The sequence below is a fragment of the Neomonachus schauinslandi genome, chromosome 3 (assembly GCF_002201575.2).
Source record: "Neomonachus schauinslandi chromosome 3, ASM220157v2, whole genome shotgun sequence".
In the NCBI taxonomy this organism is placed as follows: Eukaryota; Metazoa; Chordata; class Mammalia; order Carnivora; family Phocidae; genus Neomonachus; species Neomonachus schauinslandi.
Window position 1 is genome coordinate 160,067,799 of NC_058405.1, and position 21,272 is coordinate 160,089,070.

General features: G+C 45.6%; 1 protein-coding gene across 2 annotated transcripts in view; it reads left to right on the top strand.

Annotated features, from left to right (window-relative positions):
* Positions 1-21,272, top strand: part of KIAA2012 (KIAA2012 ortholog) — a 101,664-nt gene that overhangs the window by 21,953 nt on the left and 58,439 nt on the right. The window contains exons 5-11 of one of the 2 annotated variants that reach the window (XM_021703191.1): positions 1,279-1,421; positions 2,517-2,694; positions 3,322-3,464; positions 6,185-6,338; positions 6,884-7,033; positions 10,554-10,724; positions 13,159-13,269. In XM_021703191.1, the coding sequence (XP_021558866.1) occupies positions 1,279-1,421; positions 2,517-2,694; positions 3,322-3,464; positions 6,185-6,338; positions 6,884-7,033; positions 10,554-10,724; positions 13,159-13,269 (1,050 nt within the window). The remainder of the gene's footprint in view (positions 1-1,278; positions 1,422-2,516; positions 2,695-3,321; positions 3,465-6,184; positions 6,339-6,883; positions 7,034-10,553; positions 10,725-13,158; positions 13,270-21,272) is intronic. The other variant, XM_044913379.1, reaches the window with a different exon arrangement.

A 21,272-nucleotide genomic window follows, 5' to 3' on the forward strand; every position in this document is an offset into this window, starting at 1 on the left:
TTCACTTCCTCTACCCTCAGAAATGCATTTGGTTCCAGGTGAACCTGACCAAGAAGGATGAACCTGAAGTCAGGCTTGGCCCCAAAGGATCATTCTAGAATACACAAAAAGGTCTTTAGTGCCACACCCTATATGGCGTTGAGGTCCCCTTGAGGCAGGTCTAGTGTGGCCCTGAGCCTCCCCAGGCTGAGGGGTCCCCAGGGCTCATCAGGTTTCCCTGGGCCACTAAAACCTGAGCAGACCCCTCTAAACCTGAGCCTGAGTCTGCCTCTGTTCCACCCACATTCTTGGCATTGGCTCAGACCCCCAAACTGTCAGGGGCCAATGGGCAAAGGAAGGAGAGCTGGAGGGAAGGAGTAGCCTCACAATTGGGCATTTGGCTTTTGACCCGATGACACCAAGGAAGGGAACAACGCAGGGAATGACGAGGGTTGGGGAGTATAGAGGGAAGGTGAGGCTGGCTGGGAGTCTCCAGAAGTCTGGAGTTCCAACATATACAGGGCCCCTGAGAGGCTTCCAGAGCCCCTGGTTGAAAGACAGCCCCATATTGTTCCACAGAGCAGCATGCCGAGAGTGGAGGTGTTGCTAAAGCAGCTCCAAACAAGGAAGTTTTGCCAGATCGTTTCAGCAATAAATCTACCTTGAGTAAGTGATGAAAATAGCTGCAGGACCCTTTACCCCATCGATGAAAGATTTGTTAACTATGCTGGAGTTATCTGTTGACTCAGATCCTTCCTGAGGGTTGCACAGACAGGGTAAGTTCAGAGAGCTAAGCAGCTGTCCATCACAGTGCATTCAGCAGAGCTTTTCCCCACAAGTAGACACCAGCAGACAGCCCAGGAAATCAAGTGCTTCCGACTGAGCATCTCAATGAGCAGGGCTGCCAGAGAGCCCACCATCATCGCACCACTGTGACCCTCCAGTCCCTCAGTTTGCAAAGGGCCATCACATTCATTATTTTGTATGAGCTCCAGACAACTGTGTGAGGAAGCAAGGGCAAGGAATTAGTAGCCCCATTTTACAGATGAGGAAACAGAGTCCAATAAATGACGACTCAATCCTGAGCCTCCTGATTCCGAGTGCAGTTCTGTTCTATAGACCTGGCCGCCACTTCCGTGAAGGCATTAGCAGAAATACGGAAAAAAGGAGGGAAGAGGTACAAGGGCCTCCATCAACACTTTTGGTCGGAAGAGCAAGAAGGGAGGCAGCTTGGAAGCAGCTAATAACACCATGCCCATTTCTGGGTTTATAGGGCTGACCCACTGTTCACCTTTGCAGGTCAGCAGGGCCTGGCCGGAGGGGAAGCTGGGGCTAGCGGACGCATGGACCAGGGCTCCGTAGCCAAGAACTACAGCAGTCAAGGGATTCACTTGCCACAGCTCAGGAAGCAGCCATGGCAGGAAGCCGAAACCCAGGCTGAGGTACCATTTCTGATGGGCTGCCCTCTGTCATTGTTCCTCTTGACTTCAGAGGGGATATGCCCTCCCTTCACCTCTTCTTGGGGTTCCTCCAGAGAAGGGAAGAGGACTTCGAGCCGATTGACCACTGTTTCCCCAAAGTGTCACGTGTGGAACACTGCCAGTGGCTCGATGAAAAAAAAAGATTTTTGTGGTCAAATACATTGGGGAAATGCGGCATACCATGTTCTCCTCCTGGAGGGTCACAGGACACATGTGAATATGGACCATTTGGGGAAGTTCTATAGGTGAAGTAGCTGGTTTAACTTTAGCCCATGGTTTTCCAAACTTACTTAACCACAGAGTCCCCCTACACTCTTCACCCCATCTAGGCAGCTGTCGTCTTCTCTAGAGAAAAGAGCTCTTGGCCTTAGAATTAGAAAAGGCTTGGTTGGGGTCCTGCATCTGACAAATCGTGGTGAGCCTGATAAAGAACCTTAACTGACTTGGAGCCTGAATTACCTCCTTTGTAAAATGGAGCTGTTACCATACATACTCACTAGGCTGCTCTGAGGATTAAATGCATTAGAATATAAACATGCTTTCTAAACTCTAAGGCCTGTGTGTGTGTGTGTGAATGTGTGTACAAGATAACAGTGGTTCAGAGCAACGTAGACAACACATGCTCCTGTCTTTAAGCTCATCTGACCGACAAGAAAGTCACGTGCCACTGTGAGCTGCAAAGGGGGAGAAGAGAGGTGCCACGGGGGAGAAGGGCAAGAGGGAGAAACATTTTACAATGCATAAAGGCAAGGATCTAGAGCTTCATTTTGATTTTTAAATTTTTTTTTTTTTTTGCAGGAAAGCACTATATGAAATAAAAAGAGAAAGAACTGTGTGTCAGGCATGGTTAAAGTTCATTCTTGCTCTCACAATAATACAATGTTTTCTTATAACAAATAGCATTAGAGATCATACTGTTACAACCTTGTTTTTCTTCCTAAGCTGCTGCAAAAGAGACTTCTTCCTTGCAACAAGAGTCTAGCCACAAGGTCTGACTGACCTGCTCTGTTTCTTTAGAAAGCCTGTTTACAGGAATGTGTATCTGTCGTTCCCCAGGACGCATCAATAGAGAATCACCATCATATACACACTTCAAAGCAGAGCCACAATGAAAACATAACCTCCCGAAGGGCCTTTGGGCATGCCCACATGGATTATTCTTGGCTCCTGAGTGACAAATCCCACATTACATTCTATGGAGGGGCCTTCCCCAATAGAAAGGCAGATCTCAGCGGTAAGAAGCCACATGTCTTGCTTGTTAATCTGGGTAACCCTAATCATGCGGAGTTCATTTGAGAACACTGAGGCATGCTGAGTGTCACTTCCTCGGGCCTCTCATCTTAGAAAGTAACAGCCAAAGTCCATTGGAAGGTGGCAACAAGACTGCCAGCCTCCTTTTTGCCTAGTACTCAAGCACACGCATTCTGCAATCAGACTGCCTGGGTGTAAGTTACTCCCACTTTCTAGTTGTGATCTTGAGCAAGGTATTTGGTCTTGCTGAGGCTCCGTTTTCTTGCCTGTAGAACGGGGATAACAATAATACCTTCATAAGACTATTATGGTGATTAGGTGAGTTACTGGATGTAAAATACTTTGTATCATTCTTTTCCTATAGTTAGCACTTAATATGTGTTAACTGTTAATATTATCATTATCATTCTCTCCATCACCTGACTTGCCAGCAAGAACCCAACCCAGGTAATGAGATTAGGACTCCCTGAACCTGCCTCCACTAAAGCCCTGGCTCAGTGCCTGTTCTTGCCTCTATTCCTGTTAAGCCAAAAGGGATAAAAGTTGAAAGTCAACTGTCCATCCTCATACCTGCAACTAATAAGTTCTCATTCCCACCCTGTTTCCACAGACAGACAAGGGAATATAAGACTCCACAAGGGCAGAAGCTGCCACTTGTTACAGGAGCCTCCTGCTGAAAGATGCCTTTTCCCTCCTATAGCACCTGCTACTGGCTCGGAGAAAAACACAGCTGGGGAAGTGAAGAAGAAAAAGGTTGTGTGTGTGTGTGTGTGTGTGTGCACACGTGCGCATGTGTGCTTGCCCTTAAAAGATTAATCTCAGTCTAGGAACAAGGCAACTCAAAGGGATGATGCCTCAAACAGAGAACTGGCCTTACTCGCTCTTGAGCTCACCATGTGGGGCTGAAATAAAACTGTTACAATTTACTAAATGTTGAAAATAGTGAAGTACAAGGAGTTTCAACTGCCCCCCCCAGTTCTACCTTAGAGCACATGATATTACCACACTCTGGGGGCAACAGAGTCCCTTGTGCTATTAAGGGGCTGGGGCTTATCTGTAAACATATAAGGACAGAATTTGAGCTTGCAAGCAATTGACCCACTTCAAATTCAAAATGCTGGCGATCTCAATCCAGCAGTGGTTTTGCTTAATTGAGGACCTGTCACTTTTGAAAATGTACAGTAAATTTGGCAGTTTTACCAACCTTTTCAAAAGTCAAGTACACCTTTTCCCCTCAGGAATGTTCCTAGCTTTCTCTGGCCTCGTCCTGCTTTGAAATTCTATGTGGGTCTTTGGGGTTTGAAGGTACCTGTGCCAAACAGGAGCAAGCAGGGGCTCTGGAATGTTCTGCCCTGTAGCAGCTGCATGAACTCAAGCAGGTCACCCACCCCTCTGAGCTGCACTGACCTCCTCTGTGCATACAGACCATCATGCCCACCCCACAGGCAGATGGAAGGATAACATGAGATGATGCATTCCCGTGGAAGTATCTTGTCTTGGACTGGGAACGATAGCAATGTTAGTTCGTTGTGGGGATTCACAGTCTCCGAAGTGGCGCTGGAGGAGCTCCAGGTGCTCCTGATGCCAATGAAGGAGGTTATTTTCAACCTGTTCAAGATTTTCTCAGATTTCCTGTGTCTAACCCGATCAAAACCTTCCCATCCACACCAGAAGGGCCTCTGTCTTCCCAGGTTCCTTTGGACCACGAGTAAACAGGAGGCCTGATCTGCCAGAGTCACTGCAGGCCTGAGGAAAGCCCTCGATCCCATACCCCAGGTCAGCCCAGAACCAAGCCAGGCTCAGAGGACGGGAGTCCTTTCCTCCAGCCCATGTATATGGGTTAGCAGAGGAAGGCAATATTTTCCACTATACTGAAACTCTGTAAGGTTTTAATTAGAATGAAGAAATTAAGGATTGGTTTGTCAGCATACCTCACACAGATCATTTGGGTTTCCACATAGATTTCTCAATGCAAACCTTGTCAAACAACACACACAAGGTCAGTATTCAGAAAAGGGCAGTTGGTGGGCAGCTGGTACCTGGGCAGCGAAGGTCTCCAGGAACATAAAGATCCTATGTGCGTGCATTTGATGAATCATTTTCTTAATGTCTTGAAATCATAAAAATCTCCCTGCATATACTTGGTTGAATTTCCTTCCTCATTCAACTCTAAACATGGAGGATGCTTACGTGTGTTTCTGGTCATTTTTTTTTCTCTTTGAACACTAAAAAAAAAATGAGAAACGTTTTTATTTTTCCTTCTGTGAAATTGAACTCCTTGAAACCCAGCACACATGTACATTTCACAGAGCCAAGTTCATATGTTAAAAGCTACAAACTAAAAGGACAAATTTTCAGCAACTTTTGTTTTTTAAAGATTTATTTATTTATTTATTTGAGAGAGAGAGAGGTGGGGAGGGGCAGAGGCAGAAGGAGCGAGAAACCCAAGCAGACTCCGCGCTGAGCACGGGGCCCAACATGGGGCTTGATCCCAAGAGCCTGAGATAACGACCTGAGCCGAAACCAAGAGTTGGGCACTCAAACAACCGTACCACCCACATGCCCCTCAGCAACTTTTGAATAACTGGAAAGAGGAGGCTCTAAGTACTACTCCAATGTCTCATTCTCTCTCTCTGGACACACACACACACATGCATGCACACACATGTATTGGGGTTTTTTGGACACAAAAAAACTGGGCTAAAGTTGTTGCTGATTCTGTCACATGGTGATTCATTTTTAGCTCTGTTCATATCGCAGAAATGTAGAGACACCTAGATATCCTGCAAGTGGCAAGATTGGACATTAAACCTAATGAGAGAAGAGTCTACTCTCAAAGAAATATGGAAAAAATTCTAATTCCAAACACGATTGTAACTACGTGTAATTAGTTCATTTACTACTCACGGCAACCTTATGAGGTAGGAAGTATGATTACTTCCATTTTACAGAAAAAGAATTTGAGGCTTAGAGAGTTTTACATAAAGCAAGCAAGCACAAATGCATATTCCTGCTTTCTACCCTTTTTAACCTAAAAGGTTGCACAATGTTCTGTACCCTGTTTTTTTCCCTTGGCAACATATGTAGAGGTTCCTCCTCTCTGTACACGGAAATCTCAGCTATATTATTCCAATCTGGCTTAATTTCCCCGGCTGCAAGACAAAGAAAGACTATAGTTTGTCTCGAAGGCTGGTGAATTTATCACGTTTATACTTCTCAGGGGAGTGAGAGGCTGGATTAAGGGAGGGGCATTGCCAGGTTCGCAAAAAGCGAAGCGGCGCCGCTTTGATCAGACAGCTAGCTGCGGGCTTGGTTGGCTCTACGTCTCAGCCATGGGTTCTGAAGCCACGTCGCACCCCGCAGCACCTGGCATCAGATTCACAAGAAGACACAGTGTCGTTTGTCCTCTGCAAGCAGCAGTTTTTAAATACCTGCCATGTCGGGTTTTGTTTTGTTTTAAAAATTTTCTCCAGGTGCCAAAGGCTTCGAAATTACCCCCTCTCTCAGAAGAACAGCCCAGAGTCCTGGACCCCCTGAGGAGTGAACCTCCAGCAGAGCTCTTCACCTTCCCAGTGGGGATTCATTTCCACACCCAACAGCCCCCAAAAGAAAAACTACTTGGAAGAGGTAGGTCCCTTATGTTTGGGTGTTCCTCATGGAACACAGGCAGGCCGGTAAGGACTGGGATGGGGGTCTCCCTAATGTAACCCTCTCCTAAATCATGGTTGATCCTCCCCGGGGCTATCCTCTTCAGAGAATGATTTTTAAAGGAAGAAAAAGGGTCAAATCTAGAAGAAGGTATCTTCTGGTCATATTCATATGTCCCCGTATGGTAGCAAAGATGGCCTCCTGCAATTTCATGCTAACCTCTTACCTGTTAACCGGACTAGAAAGGATAAGCCCCTTAAAAGCTCTTGTAAAAGTACCAGAATTGCCTCTCATTGGCCAGACGTGGGTTGTATGCCCAACCTGGACCCAGTCACCACAGCTCAGACAGTGAGGAGTGCTCATTAGCCAGGCTTCAGTCGCATGCCTACCCCCAGAGTCAGGGAACAGACTCAGCTCCACCCAAACCACATACGTGAGCAGGGGAGAGATGGGCCTCCAAAAGAAGAGACAACTGGCAAAAACCACAGACATCTACAAAACTTGTCTTTCTCCTTGTCTCCTAGCAGCTCCACACCCTGAGCCAGGACCAGAAACAGAAGAAAAGGCCAGGCCTTTATGGAAACCTCCCCTGAAGCATGCATCCTTAGAAAAGCCAAGGGAGTTAACCGTGCATCTCCCAATGGACACGGGCAGGGACACGCTCTCACATCAAGGTAGCTATTCATTCCCTCCAGCACCCCACAGGACTCTCACCCCGAAGGGAAGCAAGGCAAGACGCACAAGAGTCCTCAGCCATGAAAAAGGAGGCTGGAAGGGAGGCTAGCTCGTCCCCTGCCACTTGAAGATGACTTAGTTCAGGTAGCACTTGCCTTAGCCAAAGTGCTATAATGAAACCAATTCAGTGTCTAGCTCATGCAGCTTACTCACTGAATCATCCCCCTACTCATAGTTTCTGGCTGTAGATATAAAACAGCACCCAACCTACTAAACATTTCTGCACACTTTATAGTCTATCCTATGTGTTTAACCAATGAAATTTCATTTCTAATCAATTTAGGAATACGTATTTATTCATTAAAAGTCATAATATCAACGAAAGACTTCACTCCAATTTTTCAAAACATCATATGGACATTTGAAACTATACACATGAGTGTATCTAAATGTATTTGTTATGTGTTGATAGGCTGGAAATAATGCATCATATTTTGAAAGCCCCTCATTTTCGGAAAACTGAACCTCCTTTCCAAAGGGCAGAATGACTATATGACAAATGCTAAGTGATCTCTGACTAGTGGTAATCAGAAGTAGAAAGATGAGCATTCATATTTATGGAGTTCTCCTTCTGTGCCAGGCACCATCCTCAGTTTATCTCACTTACTCCTCACAACAACCCTAACCTCATTTCACAGATCACAAAACTGAAGCTCTGGGGCGCCTGGGTGGCTCAGTCCGTTAAGCATCTGCCTTCAGCTCAGGGTCCTGGGGTGGAGTCCCACGTCAGGCTCCCTGCTCAGCGGGGAGTCTGCTTCTCCCTCTGCTTGCCACTCCCCCTGCTTGTGCTCTTTCTCTCTCTCAGATAAATAGATAAAATCTTCAAAAAAAAAAAAGAAAAGAAAAGAAAAAGAAACTGAAGCCCTGACAGATAAGTAATATGTTTGAGGTCACACAAATACAAGTGGCCTAGCTGGGACTGGAGCTCAGGCCTTCTGGGGCCAGAATCCGTCCTCCCACCCATTACACTATACTGTCTTTCAAAATAAACAAAACAATGAGCCCAGGTCAGGATGTTCTTGAGATGTTTCAGTTTTGAGAGCTTCCTTTGATTATTGGAGCAGGGGCTTGTTTACTCTTTCTCTTAAGTGAGAGTTAACATCCTAAAGACTCTGAAGTTTCCTTAAAAAACAAACAAACAAACAATTATGGGCAAGGGTCCTCTGTGTGCAAACAGTCGTAGGAAAGCAGCTTTCTATCTGTGCACCACAACGTCCAGTGCTCGGCCTGAGCCACTGGGATCAATGGCAACAAATGAATTTCATCTTTGGTATCCTCACTTCACACGGCTCTCCACCTGTTTTGAGCTGCCATGTCCACCAAGGATCTAGAGCTTGTCCATCCTCTGCCACCTCTAGAGCTTGTCCATCCTCTTCCCCAAGGGGAAGCTGGTCTAAGAAGTCCCTGATACCTTGGTGTTAGCTAGTTCAGTATGTGACCCAACCTAGTGGTAGATGCATAAAGAAGAGTCTAAAGAGGCGAGATTTGCATGGCAATCTTTCTTACAAAGATTCCTGGGACAGGTGCCTGGGTGACAGTCAGTTAAGCGTATGACTCTTGGTTTCAGCTCAGGTCCTGATCTCAGGGTCCTAACAGTCCCATGTCAGGTTCCTCCCAAGCATGGAGTCTGCCTGACACTTTCTCTCCTCTCCCTCTTCCCCTCTCCTTCCCCTCCACCTAAAATGAATAAATAAATCTTTATTTTTTTTAAGATTTTATTTACCTAAGAGAGAGGACATGAGAGAGAGAGATCACGAGCAGAGAGCCCGATGCAGGACTGGATCCCAGGACCCCACGATCATGACCTGAGCCGAAGGCAGACACTTAACTGACTGAGCCACCCAGGTGCCCCAATAAATAAAACTTAAATAAAAAAAGAAGATCCCTGGGGCAAGGGTGTTTAAAGCTACTAAGCAGGATTGTCGCATTGCCAGAGGTTGATGTACCCATTTACTTGCTTAGCCCTAGATTATCTCACCTCTAATATCATAGAAATAAAGCCAGATTTTATATATGCACATATGCCATACATATTTTATGGCCGAACCATTGAGATTAAATTGCAGACTTTGTATATTTCTTCCCTTATCAGCACATATCTCCTAAGAGCACTGATTTTTCTCCCATAACCACCATACTCAAGAAAACTTATTTTTAATATATAGTCCATATTCAAATTTTCATAATTATACCAATAATGTTCCTTGTAGTTTTTCCTCCCAGATGGGATGACTGGGTTTCACTCTTCCTAGAGTAGTCCCTACTGATTTTGAAAAAGAACTGGAGAAAGGGAACAGAGGTGGAGGGCAGGATGTGCTTTGTGGAGCATTATCATCAATCCCATCAATCCCAGAATTCTACTCAGGATCATGTATCGTATTTAATTGTCCCATGTCTTTAGAATCTTGTTTTTCATGACATCAACATTTTTGAAGAAGAGAGGCCAGTTGCTTTTCAGAATTATGCTCGATTTTGATTTGTCTGTTTCCTTGTGATTAGATTCAGATCCAACATTTTTGGCAAGAACAGTATGTAGGTCATGATACGTCTTTCTCAGCATATCACATCAAGAGATAGGAAATATCCCTTCATATTTATTCCATTTGTTATCAATTGTTTCATTACAGGGGATGTTAAAATTCATTATTTATTTAAAGGTGGTGTCTACTAGATTTCTCCATTGTAAAGATACCTTTTCCCTTTGAAATAAATAAGTAGCCTGGCATACTTTGCAATTATGTGTGAAGCCAGCTTTTAAACACAACAGCAACAGTGTGTTGAATATAAAATAAAGACCACTCTCTAAGATTAAGACAAGGTCTCCATCACTTAGATGACTGGGTTTCACTCTTCCTAGAGTAGTCCCTACTGATTTTGAAAAAGAACTGGAGAAAGGGAACAGAGGTGGAGGGCAGGATGTGCTTTGTGGAGCATTATCATCAATCCCATTACCCTCTAACTAGCATCTGGAAGGTGCTACTTTGTACTTTACGACCTTGAGGAGCCATGTGATCATTGGTTCTGCTTAGAAAAATTGCTTTGTGGTTGGATCTGTAGCCAACAATCCCATGAGCTCTAAAGCTGGATGGAGTCTCTCTAGTTTGAGCCTTTGTTTTGGGGGCTAGAAGGATCTCATAGCCTCTCTAGTCCTTTTTCTCTCTCAGGAGCCCATCAACAAGATGACAACAACAACCACTGTTCAAGTCCTCCCAGTTCTTGGAAGCTCCCCAACTGAAGGACCACTGTTCTAGCCACTTTGGCCTCCATGGGTGGTGGGAGGGAGTCACTTGGCCTCCACTCCTTAGCAAGGCTAGAAAGAGGGACAAATCTGAAGAATGAGTGGAATAAACCAGCCTCAGCACAAGGAGCCATCAACCAAGTCAGAAAAAGAGGTTCTCTCTCCTTCTTGCTGATTCAGAAGTTTTCTCACTTGTGTTTTTTCTCCTTTTGCTTTGGAAGATGATGATGCCCCACCCCAGAATGTGACCCCACCATTGTCCCTGATTAAAGGAAGAAAAAGTCCAGAGAGCCAGAGGGGCCTGGATAGTCCCAGGACATCAAGCTGCAGCAGCTCCATAGGCCCCTTGGATGTGAGAAGGGCCAGGGGGGCACTCCCAGCAGAAGGACAAGGTAATCACTCCTGGGGTGATTGTTCCTCCCTCCCCCCTCCTCAACTTGTCTGTGGCTCTGGGATCATTTTAATCATCTGCCAGGGCCACACAGCAGCTGTGATGTAAGCTGTCTGAAAGCCACCCCATTGAAAAGGGGGAAATCAGCAGTGTTTCCAACAATGTCTGGGATTAATGTTCACCACGAATATTCCCAAAAGAGTCAGTACGTGTTTTAAGGGTTTGCTGCACCAACACGCACTGCCAAGCTGTTCTGTGCTCTCCTCACTCCTGGCAGCAGTGTGTGATGACACAGCTCCCTATGCTCATCAGGGAGACTCGCTCCTGGATTTACCAAGCATACTCAACACCCTCCCTGGGGCAAAGGAGCCTGCTGACATGACCCTGCTGAGAGCAAGAGTCCCCGGAGAGAAGCCCCCCTCCAGCCCCGTGCAGAGCCTGAGGCCTGTCCACAGAGAGAGAAGGACTCTGGATTTCTCTAGAAGGGCGAGGCAAAGCAAATCCACTTCCTCTATGACTTAGGCCCACTGAAAGTTCTTATCCTTAAGAGCCAACAGTCTAGGAGGAGACTAAGATGCTTATACAAGAGCAATAATGCAGAGACAGAGCAGGAATCGCTTCCATGGGGGCTGTGATCTAAAGGCAGCTCATAAAGCATAAATTGCTTAGAGTCCAAATTACCCCCTGAAAGTCCCTTAGGGAGGTGCCGTGCTGGACACTGACAAAACCATTTTCTAGAAAGAGCAACCACCCAGCTGTCCCTCCTTCGTGAGAGTGTGGGGCTGTTGTCTCTGGTTGAACACCAGATGAAGGAGACTGGTGTGTGTTTGGGTGCCAGACATGTGAAGAAAGGATCTCTGTTAACAGCCAAATCACACTCGGGGCTGCGAGAAACTCACACTCTGAGGGGCACGTGGGAACCGAGAGCCACAAAGACAGCGGGTATGGTATCTTTCATTTTCATCTCATGCTCACTCAGGGACAGCATGCCTCACTCTTTAAGTCTCTCCCTCTCTCCCTCCCCATCTCTCTCTCCCTCCCCCCTCCCCCAAGCATTTATAGTTGAAGCCTTGTAAGCGTAAATTAAATACATAGGTCAGTAACTCCATTATGTATTTGCAGCTTCTCTGTCACTGAAATGGTCTAAATCAAACCTCTCTCTCTCTTTCTCCAAAGACATTATTTTCCCTTATAAACTATTTTGGCCCAGAACCTTTCTCTTACAACCCCCTCCCTTTTACACTTGCATGGCAGGGATCCTCTGTTAAATTTGATACAAATGAACCAAACTTTAGCCATGGTCATGTCAGTAACAAGGGGGTTCCTAGGAGGTTGCATAGCCCAGGACCAACCACAGCAAACACACACACACACCCATACTCGGACATTTTTATAAAGGGAGAATCTGATTAGAATGAATGCCAGGGCCATGACTACGATAAGAGTGCAGCCTAAAGCCTCAAGTGTGTTGGGTAAGTGTATGTAAATGAATGTGTGTATGAGAGCACATGTGTGTATGAGGGTATGTGTAAGCTTTCACAGCTATGGGAGTTCTTGTATATATATATATATACACAAGATATGTGTGTGTGTGTGTGTGTGTGTGTGATTGTGCATACATGCATACCTGAGAACACTGTGCATTTGTTGGTGTGTGTATGTCCTTGTTCATGCATGGCACATGTGTACTTGCATGCACACCGACATGCGTGGTTGTGCACGCATGAGTGTGTGTGTGCTTGCTCTGCATATATATGTGTGTGCACACCTCTCTATAAATGTGTGTGAGTTTCTCTGCGTGTGTGTGTATGTCATGCCTCCGTATATGTGTGTCCGTGTCTGTGTCCTTACAAGCATCCACTGTGGATGGTGGCCAGCTCTACTCCTGAGCCCTTTGCTTCAGTGACTTGGAAGGTAAAGTTATAGAAACACCTTCAATACTTCTAAGCAACAGAGGGAAATACAGCTTCCTTCTCCTCACTGGCCTCAGGACCCTGGAGTCACAAAGCAGTCCCAGCATTGGTCCATAGGGTGTGGTTGTCCTGCAGAATGCTGCATAGAGACACATGGTGGAAAGAGGAAGCAGAGGCTGGAGTCACCAAGCCTTGTGCCCAGGGGCTGGGCTACACGCCCCCAGCACAAGGGGCTCCTCACCAGCCTCGCCGTGCCTAGGTAGGGCTGCTTGAGTCCAGAGGGGCCTCTTCACCAGACTCTCACAAAGACATGACATAGGCTAGTGGGGCCCCACGCTGTTCATCTCACACTGATGTCGAGGGCAGGGCCTACATGATGGCCTTGCTCTGCTGAACCCCAGGAGTAGGGCTGGGCCTGCACTCTGGCAAGCACCTGAGCGCACTGGCATCTACCAGCTGGGGATTCGGGGAGCCTCCCCTGCACTGGTATTAACACTAGTCATTCTTGTGCTTATTTTCAAGAAGATTCCAGAGACCCCACACTGGGACACTTCTTGCCAGGTCCAGATGGAGAAAACATCTGCCTGTTCCTCCCCAGGCCTACTGAAACCAAGGAGCCTCTTTCAGGTACGGGTAAGATGATACCTCCCAGGCCTGCCTCACTTTTATATGGGAATATTTTACCTGTAGCTTCCAAAACTTCCCAGCAGCAGAGACATCATTAAAAACAGATGCAAGTCAGCCAGTTTCTCCCTCTCACTGACACAGAGGTGCTTCTGTAGCTCAGACACAATAACCCAATGTTTGCATGACAAGTTTGCTCTTGCTGGAGCATCTGGACAGGGAAGTTCCTGTGGAATGGCTTGGAGGAGGTCTAATGTGCTCTGTTGAGGCCTTGATGAGAATGATAAGCCCTTTTGGTAATTGCCCAAACTAAACACTGCCTTTTCTCTTGTTTCCAACCACCCTCCAGAGATGGAGATGGCTAATTGGTAATCCAATCAGGTATCCCTGTTATATGCATCAGTTCATTGCTGCGAATCATCTGGCTTCTGACAGATATCAAGACAGTTTCCAAAAACCCTTCTGGCATGATACATTTTTGGAGAAGAGATGCTGGCTCTGGGCAATAGCCATTTTGCAAAGGGGGGAAACAAAAAGTGAAGTCAGAGGGTGATGAGTATCAACCACCCAGGAACCATCATGCTGTATATGCACGAGACGTATGCCCAGCAGGCCTCTTGATGAGGGAGATTAAAATCTGCACTCATTTGGTGGGTTATGTCACCGCTGGCTTAATAAAAAGAGCATGGATTCAAAGCCAGGAAATTTGAGTAGCCCTGGCTTGTCCTCTGCATCCATCTATGTGTCAGATGACTCTGGGTCAGTCCCTCCCAATGTCCAAGATTCCTCATCCCATCCAAAATGAGAGGATCAACTCCTCCACCGCCAGCAGCTGGGAAGGCTCTTGACCATTGCTACAGTTTACGTGTTATGTCTATTCCTATGGAAGTAGCTGCCTTGTACATGGGTTTCCAGAAACTAGAATGCATTAGGTTCCAAATTCAGTGTCACCACCACTTGGGTTATCTCATGATATAAATACAAAAATAACTTGGTTCTGACTTGGTGGAAGTGGCATTTGGACAGGTGGAGGCCACTGTCAGTGTGACACAGCTGGGCTAACAACTGGAGAAAATACGATTCTGTTCACCTGCTGCGCATTTGTCTACTCTGTTCCAGGAGAACTAACCCCCCTTCTGGCAAAGCAATAGTCAGACGCAGAAATAGGAAATATTCAGGCTCTAAGTTGGTTGTCACATTGTCAATAGGATGTTTCAGTGATTTTGGTGTTCCCAGCACCTAACACAGTCCCTGAAACATACATAGCAGGATCACAATCGATTTTCAATGAAAAAATCTTTCAACGGGGGCGCCTGGGTGGCTCAGTCGGTTAAGTGTCGGCCTTCGGCTCAGGTCATGATCCCAGGGTCCTGGGATCAAGCCCCGCATCGGGCTCCCTGCTCAGCCGGAAGCCCGCTTCCCGCTCTCCCACTCCCCCTGCTTGTGTTCCCTCTCTCTCTGTGTCTCTCTCTGTCAAATAAATAAACAAAATCTTAAAAAAAAAAGAAAGAAAGAAAAAATCTTTCAACGATTTCCACACTAAAGGAAGAAAGAGAAAAATGAAACTTCTGATGAATAAATGGAGACTTGCCTGCCATCTTGTGCTAGTCCCATGAACAGTGTATTTAATGCTATTGGTGTGTGTTTGGGTGCCAGACCTCTCAAACCTAAAGGCATTCACTGAAAGCTTATTGAAGGTGTGAATCCATCAGTCAACCAGTGAGTCAGTCAGTCAGTCAGTCACTGACCTCTCCCCAGTCTTTCCTCCACATACAATTAGTGGATCTTCGGTCTTGATGGTGATTGGCATTTGCCCTGGAAGTCGAGGCAGAACCTGAAACCCGTATTCCCTACAGGGGCCTATAGGCCATATCTAGCCTTCAAAGACTGTCTATGAGTGGGAAAGCTTTGTTGCTGTTTTGTTTCATATTGAGAAGCAGTATACTGAAAAAAATGTTCAACTCTTCCAAAGGATTTGCTCCAATTACACCAAACTCTTTGTAGTTCAGTTTGTTCAGGTCCATGCCGATCATCCTCCCCACCCTACCTTTCAGTCTTGTCTCCCATCACATTGGGGTCCACTCTTTTCTCTTCTTTCCAATGGCTCAAGCGTTCAGGCTTCCTTCTCTTACCTTCCAGCCTTTTCCCAATTGCCCACAGATATTGAGGATGGTTTTAAGCTCCAGGCAAGGACTCATCTTTTCTGGGACAGTTTCCTTAGTAAATCCACCTCCTCTCATGCAACTGCCTCAGCCCATTCCTCTCTCTCTATCCCACTTTTGTGATCATTGTTTTTATCTGCATCTGTTTTCTGTTTAGTTCCCAAATATTACATGAGTCCTAGAGAGCCTCTTATCTGTATCATATGTCCAAGAAATGTTTGTCAATTGACTGAATACCGCAGGTGCCACAAAGGAAAGTTCTTTGGGGATCATAGATGGGTATTTTTTTAATTTAAAAAGTCTTGAGTAAAGGAGACAATATGATCTGTCTGATCTTTCTGAGACTTTCAGACTCTGTCAACATTTATTTGGAAATAAATTCTCAGGCAATTAGATCATGATATCTTACTTTCAGAGAGCCTAGAGAAATGAATATAAACCTTCAGAAGAAAAGAAAAAAAGATGCAAAGGCTAGAGCTGGAATTTGACCCTCTTGGTCATGTTGGGATATTGCAACACTTAGAAAATTCAAAGGCTTAAGAAAGGAAAACTTCACTTGGAAGGATACAAGTCAAAGCAGTGGATATGCGCTCTGCATTGCTTATCCTTGAGTCATGCCCTTCACCTATCTTCCCAGTCACAGTGGCCACAAGAGAAGTTTTCTTTCCGAAGTTTTTTTATTCAGAAGTGTCTTATTGCGGGGCGCCTGGGCGGCTCAGTCAGTTGAGCGTCTGACTCTTGATTTTGACTCAGGTCATGATCTCAGGGTCTTGGGATCAAGCCCCATGGGGCTCTGCGCCCAGCGGGGAGTCTCCTTCAGGATTCTCTCTCTCTCCCTCTGCCCCTCCCCCAGCATGCGCATGTTCTCTCTCACTCTTGCTCTCTCGAATAAATAAATAAATCTAAAAAAAGTGTTTTATTGCAAGAAGTTCACAGATGTCTGTTCCGGTGATTCAGGTTGGGACTTCAGGTCTCACATAAATTTAAATTCTTGATCTCTTTCACAGTTTCCAGTTAGCACTTGTTCTTGTCCTAAATGGATGTTTACTGCAAATATGTTCCTTATGCTTTGGCCATTTAATTAGCATCCTTCTTCTCACAACTTTTTCTTGGTATGGTGGTTTTGTCCACAAATTCTTTTGACACTTGTTCCTCCAAAAGGGAGAATCTAATACTCCTTCCCTTGAGTGTAGACTGGACATAGTGGCTCACTTCTAATAAATGTAGAGTATGACAGAAGTGATTGTGTGTGGCTTCCGAGCCTGGGTCGGGAAAGACACTGCAGCTTCCTCCTTGCTCTCTCTCTCTTGGATTACTCACTCGGGGGAAAGCCAGCCAGCATGTCTGTCATGAGGCCACTCAAGCAGCCTTGTGGAGGGGTCTACATGGTGAGGTGTAATGCCTCCTGCCAGCAGCTAGAATAAACTTTCCAGGTTTATGCGTGAGCCAACTCGAGAGGAGATGCTGCAGCCCCAGTGAAACCCTCAGATGACTGTGTCCCACCTGTCATTGTGACTGAAGCCTCACGAGAAGCTCTGCAGCAGAATCCCACACCAAAGCCGCTTCCAGATTCCCACAGAAACTGAGTGAGATATAATAAAGGTTTATTGTTCTAGGGTCACTAGATTTGGGGGTAATTAGTTTCGGTAATAGATCATATACTTCATGTCACTTCCTGGTGCTCTGCAATTTGGTAAACAGAAAGATGAAGGGTCTAAGGATATCCCAGCTGGTCTCAAAACACTGCTTATTTGGAGGCAAACATATACTAAATGGTTGACTTTCTCTTTGTTTTCCCCATTTGGCATCTGTGATAATGCTGGTTTGGGCAACCCATGGGTAAAAGAATATGATTTTCCTTGAGTAGTCTTTCTCTTAGCAACTGTTGCCTTAAAGAAGATGCCTGGAGATTTAAAGGAGGAAAAGGCCTTTAGACAGAGTAGTGTGAGGGGTAAAAAGAAAGAACTCCAGACTAAATGTCCAAAGTCTTGAGGTTATTCTCAGCTCTGCCACCTGCGACTTCTGTGATTATGGGCAAGTGATTTCACTGCTGTGGACTTCAGCTTCCTCATATGGGGAAAGAGGAGTTGGAATGAGATCCAATCCTCCCAGCGTATGTCCCATAGAACTCCAGTTCCTCACAAGGTTAACAGGCATTATAAAAAGAACCTGAAAGCTTCTGAGGTCAAATAGGTGTGGAAGCCAGTGGGCTAAAGCTAAGCAGATTCCTTACTGCAGGATTTCACAAGGACTCTAATATGCTAATGTGAATTCCTGCTCTTTCAGATGAGGCGATGCATCATTGCCCAAACTTATTTGACCACTTAGTTCTTTATTGTTTTCTGCAAAGCATCATGTGGATCTAAATCATTTTTGGAACACACCTTGGAAAATGCTAAACTGATGTTTCTATGGTTCCTTCCAGCTGTAATGTTGTATGTTACTAAATATGCCCTTTTCCCAAGGAGACTCCCTTGGTGGGGCAGCTCTGCTGTCTGAATCCTGAAGCAGGATCTCAGCCATTCAATAACTCATGACTGTTCTTATTTTCATTTTCCAAACATCAGTTTTGAATCATAGGGTCCACAATCCATCCATCTCTGAGTGAGAAGTAGAGGAAGGTAAGAAGAAGCCAGTGTGTCAATAGGCCCTTTTGCCCCAATCTGTGTTTGTTAATAACCCATAAGAAATCATGTTGACAGTTTTAGGGATCTCAGGTCAATTGAAATAAAGGAAAACGTGACTGGATATGGTCACTTGGCACCCAGCATTTCCTTCCAGTGGGCCTTCTTGTATTGCAGAGTCTAGAAGGCTAAAAACACTTCCCAGATAACCTTTGCCATCGGGAGGTTGCACACAAATTTGGGTTCTGCCAAAGAGCTGCACTTGCAAGAGACAATGGAGGGCAGAAGCGAGGCAGAAGCTCTGGGCTGCTTACACTGGCAAGCAAGCTCATGAAGACTGAGTGTGTCAGGAGGTGGATGCGACAGCAACTTTATAAGCACCAAAGTTCTGTAGAGTAACTCCGTTCCTTTTTAAAGCATCTGGTGGTTTCCGTTCTTCACTAAGCCCTGACCGACATGCTCTCCTTACAGAAATTATGGGAGATTCCCATGAAGCTCGGCATGGGGCTAATTTGGGTCTGTCACATATACCACAGGGCAGGCTGTGATAGCCGGGCTTGTTCCTGGACTTCATAGAGAAGTAGGGTTCTTTCCCTCACCACAGCGAGGCCAGCGAAGCCCCAGCAGCCCATACTGGAAGGCATTCTGATAGCCACCAGCAGAGAGCCACTAAAAAACATTAGGGAGCCTCCTTTCCTTTGACAGAAACCTCTCATGGTTCCTATAAGCACAAAGACTCCCCTACCTCACATTTGGCTGAAAATGTGTCATCACCACTTTATGCCTCCCAAAGAAGAAAAATGTCAAAAATAATAGTTCTCTCTGAATCTGCTGGGAATTCTTTTATTTTTGAGAAAAAAAAAATCAGTATGAAGTGTTGAAGAATATTTAGTTCCTCTTTATTTTTTGCATATGATGGTACTTACATTTTTTACAAAGCCTGTGAAACTATGAGTTCTACCTCCCTTACGTTTGATCCAATTCAGAGAGCCTTAGAGTCGAGCGGGAATGTAGGCATGGCCGTCATCGTTGTTTAAGCAGAGGAAGTGCTTACCAAATAGACTTGCTGAGGACCCTAGTAGATAAAATGGATAAGCAGAGCTGTCTGGTTGAAGTGGGCTTGGTCTGTCTCCCCGCAACTTCTCCACAGTCCAGCTAATTCTTCCCCTCCTAAGAAGACTCCCAGGCAGGAGGTCTATACAGAGCCACTGGAACTATGAGACCACAGTTTGAAAAGTCTCTCATTTTGTAGTTAAGGACACTGGGGCCCAGAGAAGTACGGTGATTTGCTCAAAGTCACACAGCTTCTATGTGGCAAATCTAAGGCTCAAATCCAGATTTTTCTGCCCCCACTTAGGTCAAAGCTTTTCCCACTAACTCATACTTGCCTCTAGTTACTTGTCCAGGTTTCCAGGCTTCAAGACCTAGCTGAATTCCCACCTTCATTGTGATGCCTCAGCCCACACTGATGGCTACTTTCTTAGGTTCCACTAATTCTTACTGCCTGGGCCTCTCACCAGGCACCCCATCACTTCCTTTATCTTCTTTACTTTTTTTTCTTCTTTCCTCTCCAAGATTTGAAATTCCTGTGCGTAGATTCCCTTTATCTACTTCTGAATATCCCAGAAAACAGCATGTGCATCCCTGGAACATGGCCCATAAATAAGGATTGAAACTGTGAGTAGCAGAGAATCTAATTGTTCCCCAATATCTATTCTTTCATTATTCCTTTTACTAGTAGCACCTAAGTTTAGCTGACCATATGGCTGCTGGCTAGAAATTATGTTTCCCAGCCTCCCTTGCCACCAAGCACGGCCATGTGACTAAGTTGTGGCTAATGAAACATGAATAGACGTGACGTGTGCAACTTTCCGGTCATTTTCTTAAAAGGATACTGCTCACCCTCCTTTTTACCAAAGGAGGTCCTCTTTCCCCTTGGACTTGGCTGAGGTGATAAAATAGCTTCAACCGAGTGGAAGAGGACAATATTCTATGGGATAATGGAGCCGTAAGATATAGGAAACGTCAGTGCTCGGATAACTTCATGGAGCAAAACCACCATAGTCCGCCCACCTACCTCTCAACTCTTATCCGAAAGAGAAATAAGTGTTTATCTTTTAGATACTCTTTGTACAGCAACTTGTCATGTTTCTTAACTGAAATAATGCAACTATAATAATACCTGCCATCCTAGTTTACACTTTGTAACAATCAAACCAGATTCAGGGCGCCTGGGTGGCTCAGCCGGTGAAGTGTCTGCCTTCGGCTCAGATCATGATCCCAGAGTCCTGGGATCGAGCCCCACATCAGGCTCCTTGCTCAGCGGGGAGCCTGCTTCTCCCTCTGCCTGCCGCTCCCCCTGCTTGTGCTCCCTCTGACAAATAAATAAATAAAATCTTTAAAAAGAAAAAACAATCAAACCAGATTATACTTAGGGTGCTTGGGTGGCTCAGTCGGTTGAGCTTCCGACACTTGGTTTCAGCTCAGGTCATGATCTCAGGGTCACAAGATGGAGCCCCATGTGGCTCTGCGCTCAGTGGGGAGTCTGCTTGAAGATTCTCTCCCTCTACCCTTCCCCCCTGCACGCATGCCTGTTCTCTCTCTCTCAAATAAATAAATACATAAATAAAAACAGATTATACTTGCAGTACATCTTGTTAAGTATTAAATGAAATTCTGATATAAAATATTATTGCACCTAAAAGAGAGAAGACCCATTACATATGTGCTTGACTCCTTTAGTAAAATGCGCCGAACGTCTACAGTATGCAAGGGACAGAGAAGGATGTTGATATTGAGAGTAATCACTCTCAGGCACAGTGCCACCTGTGTCCTCTCATTCCATGAGCCCAGTAATCCCATGAAGTGAGTATTTGCATTCACATATCATAGGTGAGGACACTGAAACTCAGGAGCTTAACTCCCTTGTGCATGTTGATTTTACCCAGCAAGCAGCTAGCTTATTCATTTCCAGGCCCACCTCTCCCAGAGTCTGTGCTCTTCTCATCCCACTTCCAAGGCTCAGCACCTGTGGCTACTGCCCCGCAGGGCCTCACAGACCCGGTGAGGACAAACTCACAAGCAATTCACCCCGCCACAAGGCGGAATGGAAGGAGGGCTGCATTAGAGGCCTCAGTGACACGATTCAGGGGTGTTCAAGGAAGGAGCCATTAATTCTAACCTAGGGGGCTGGGAAGGATTTTTGCAGAGAAATCCCGTTTGCACT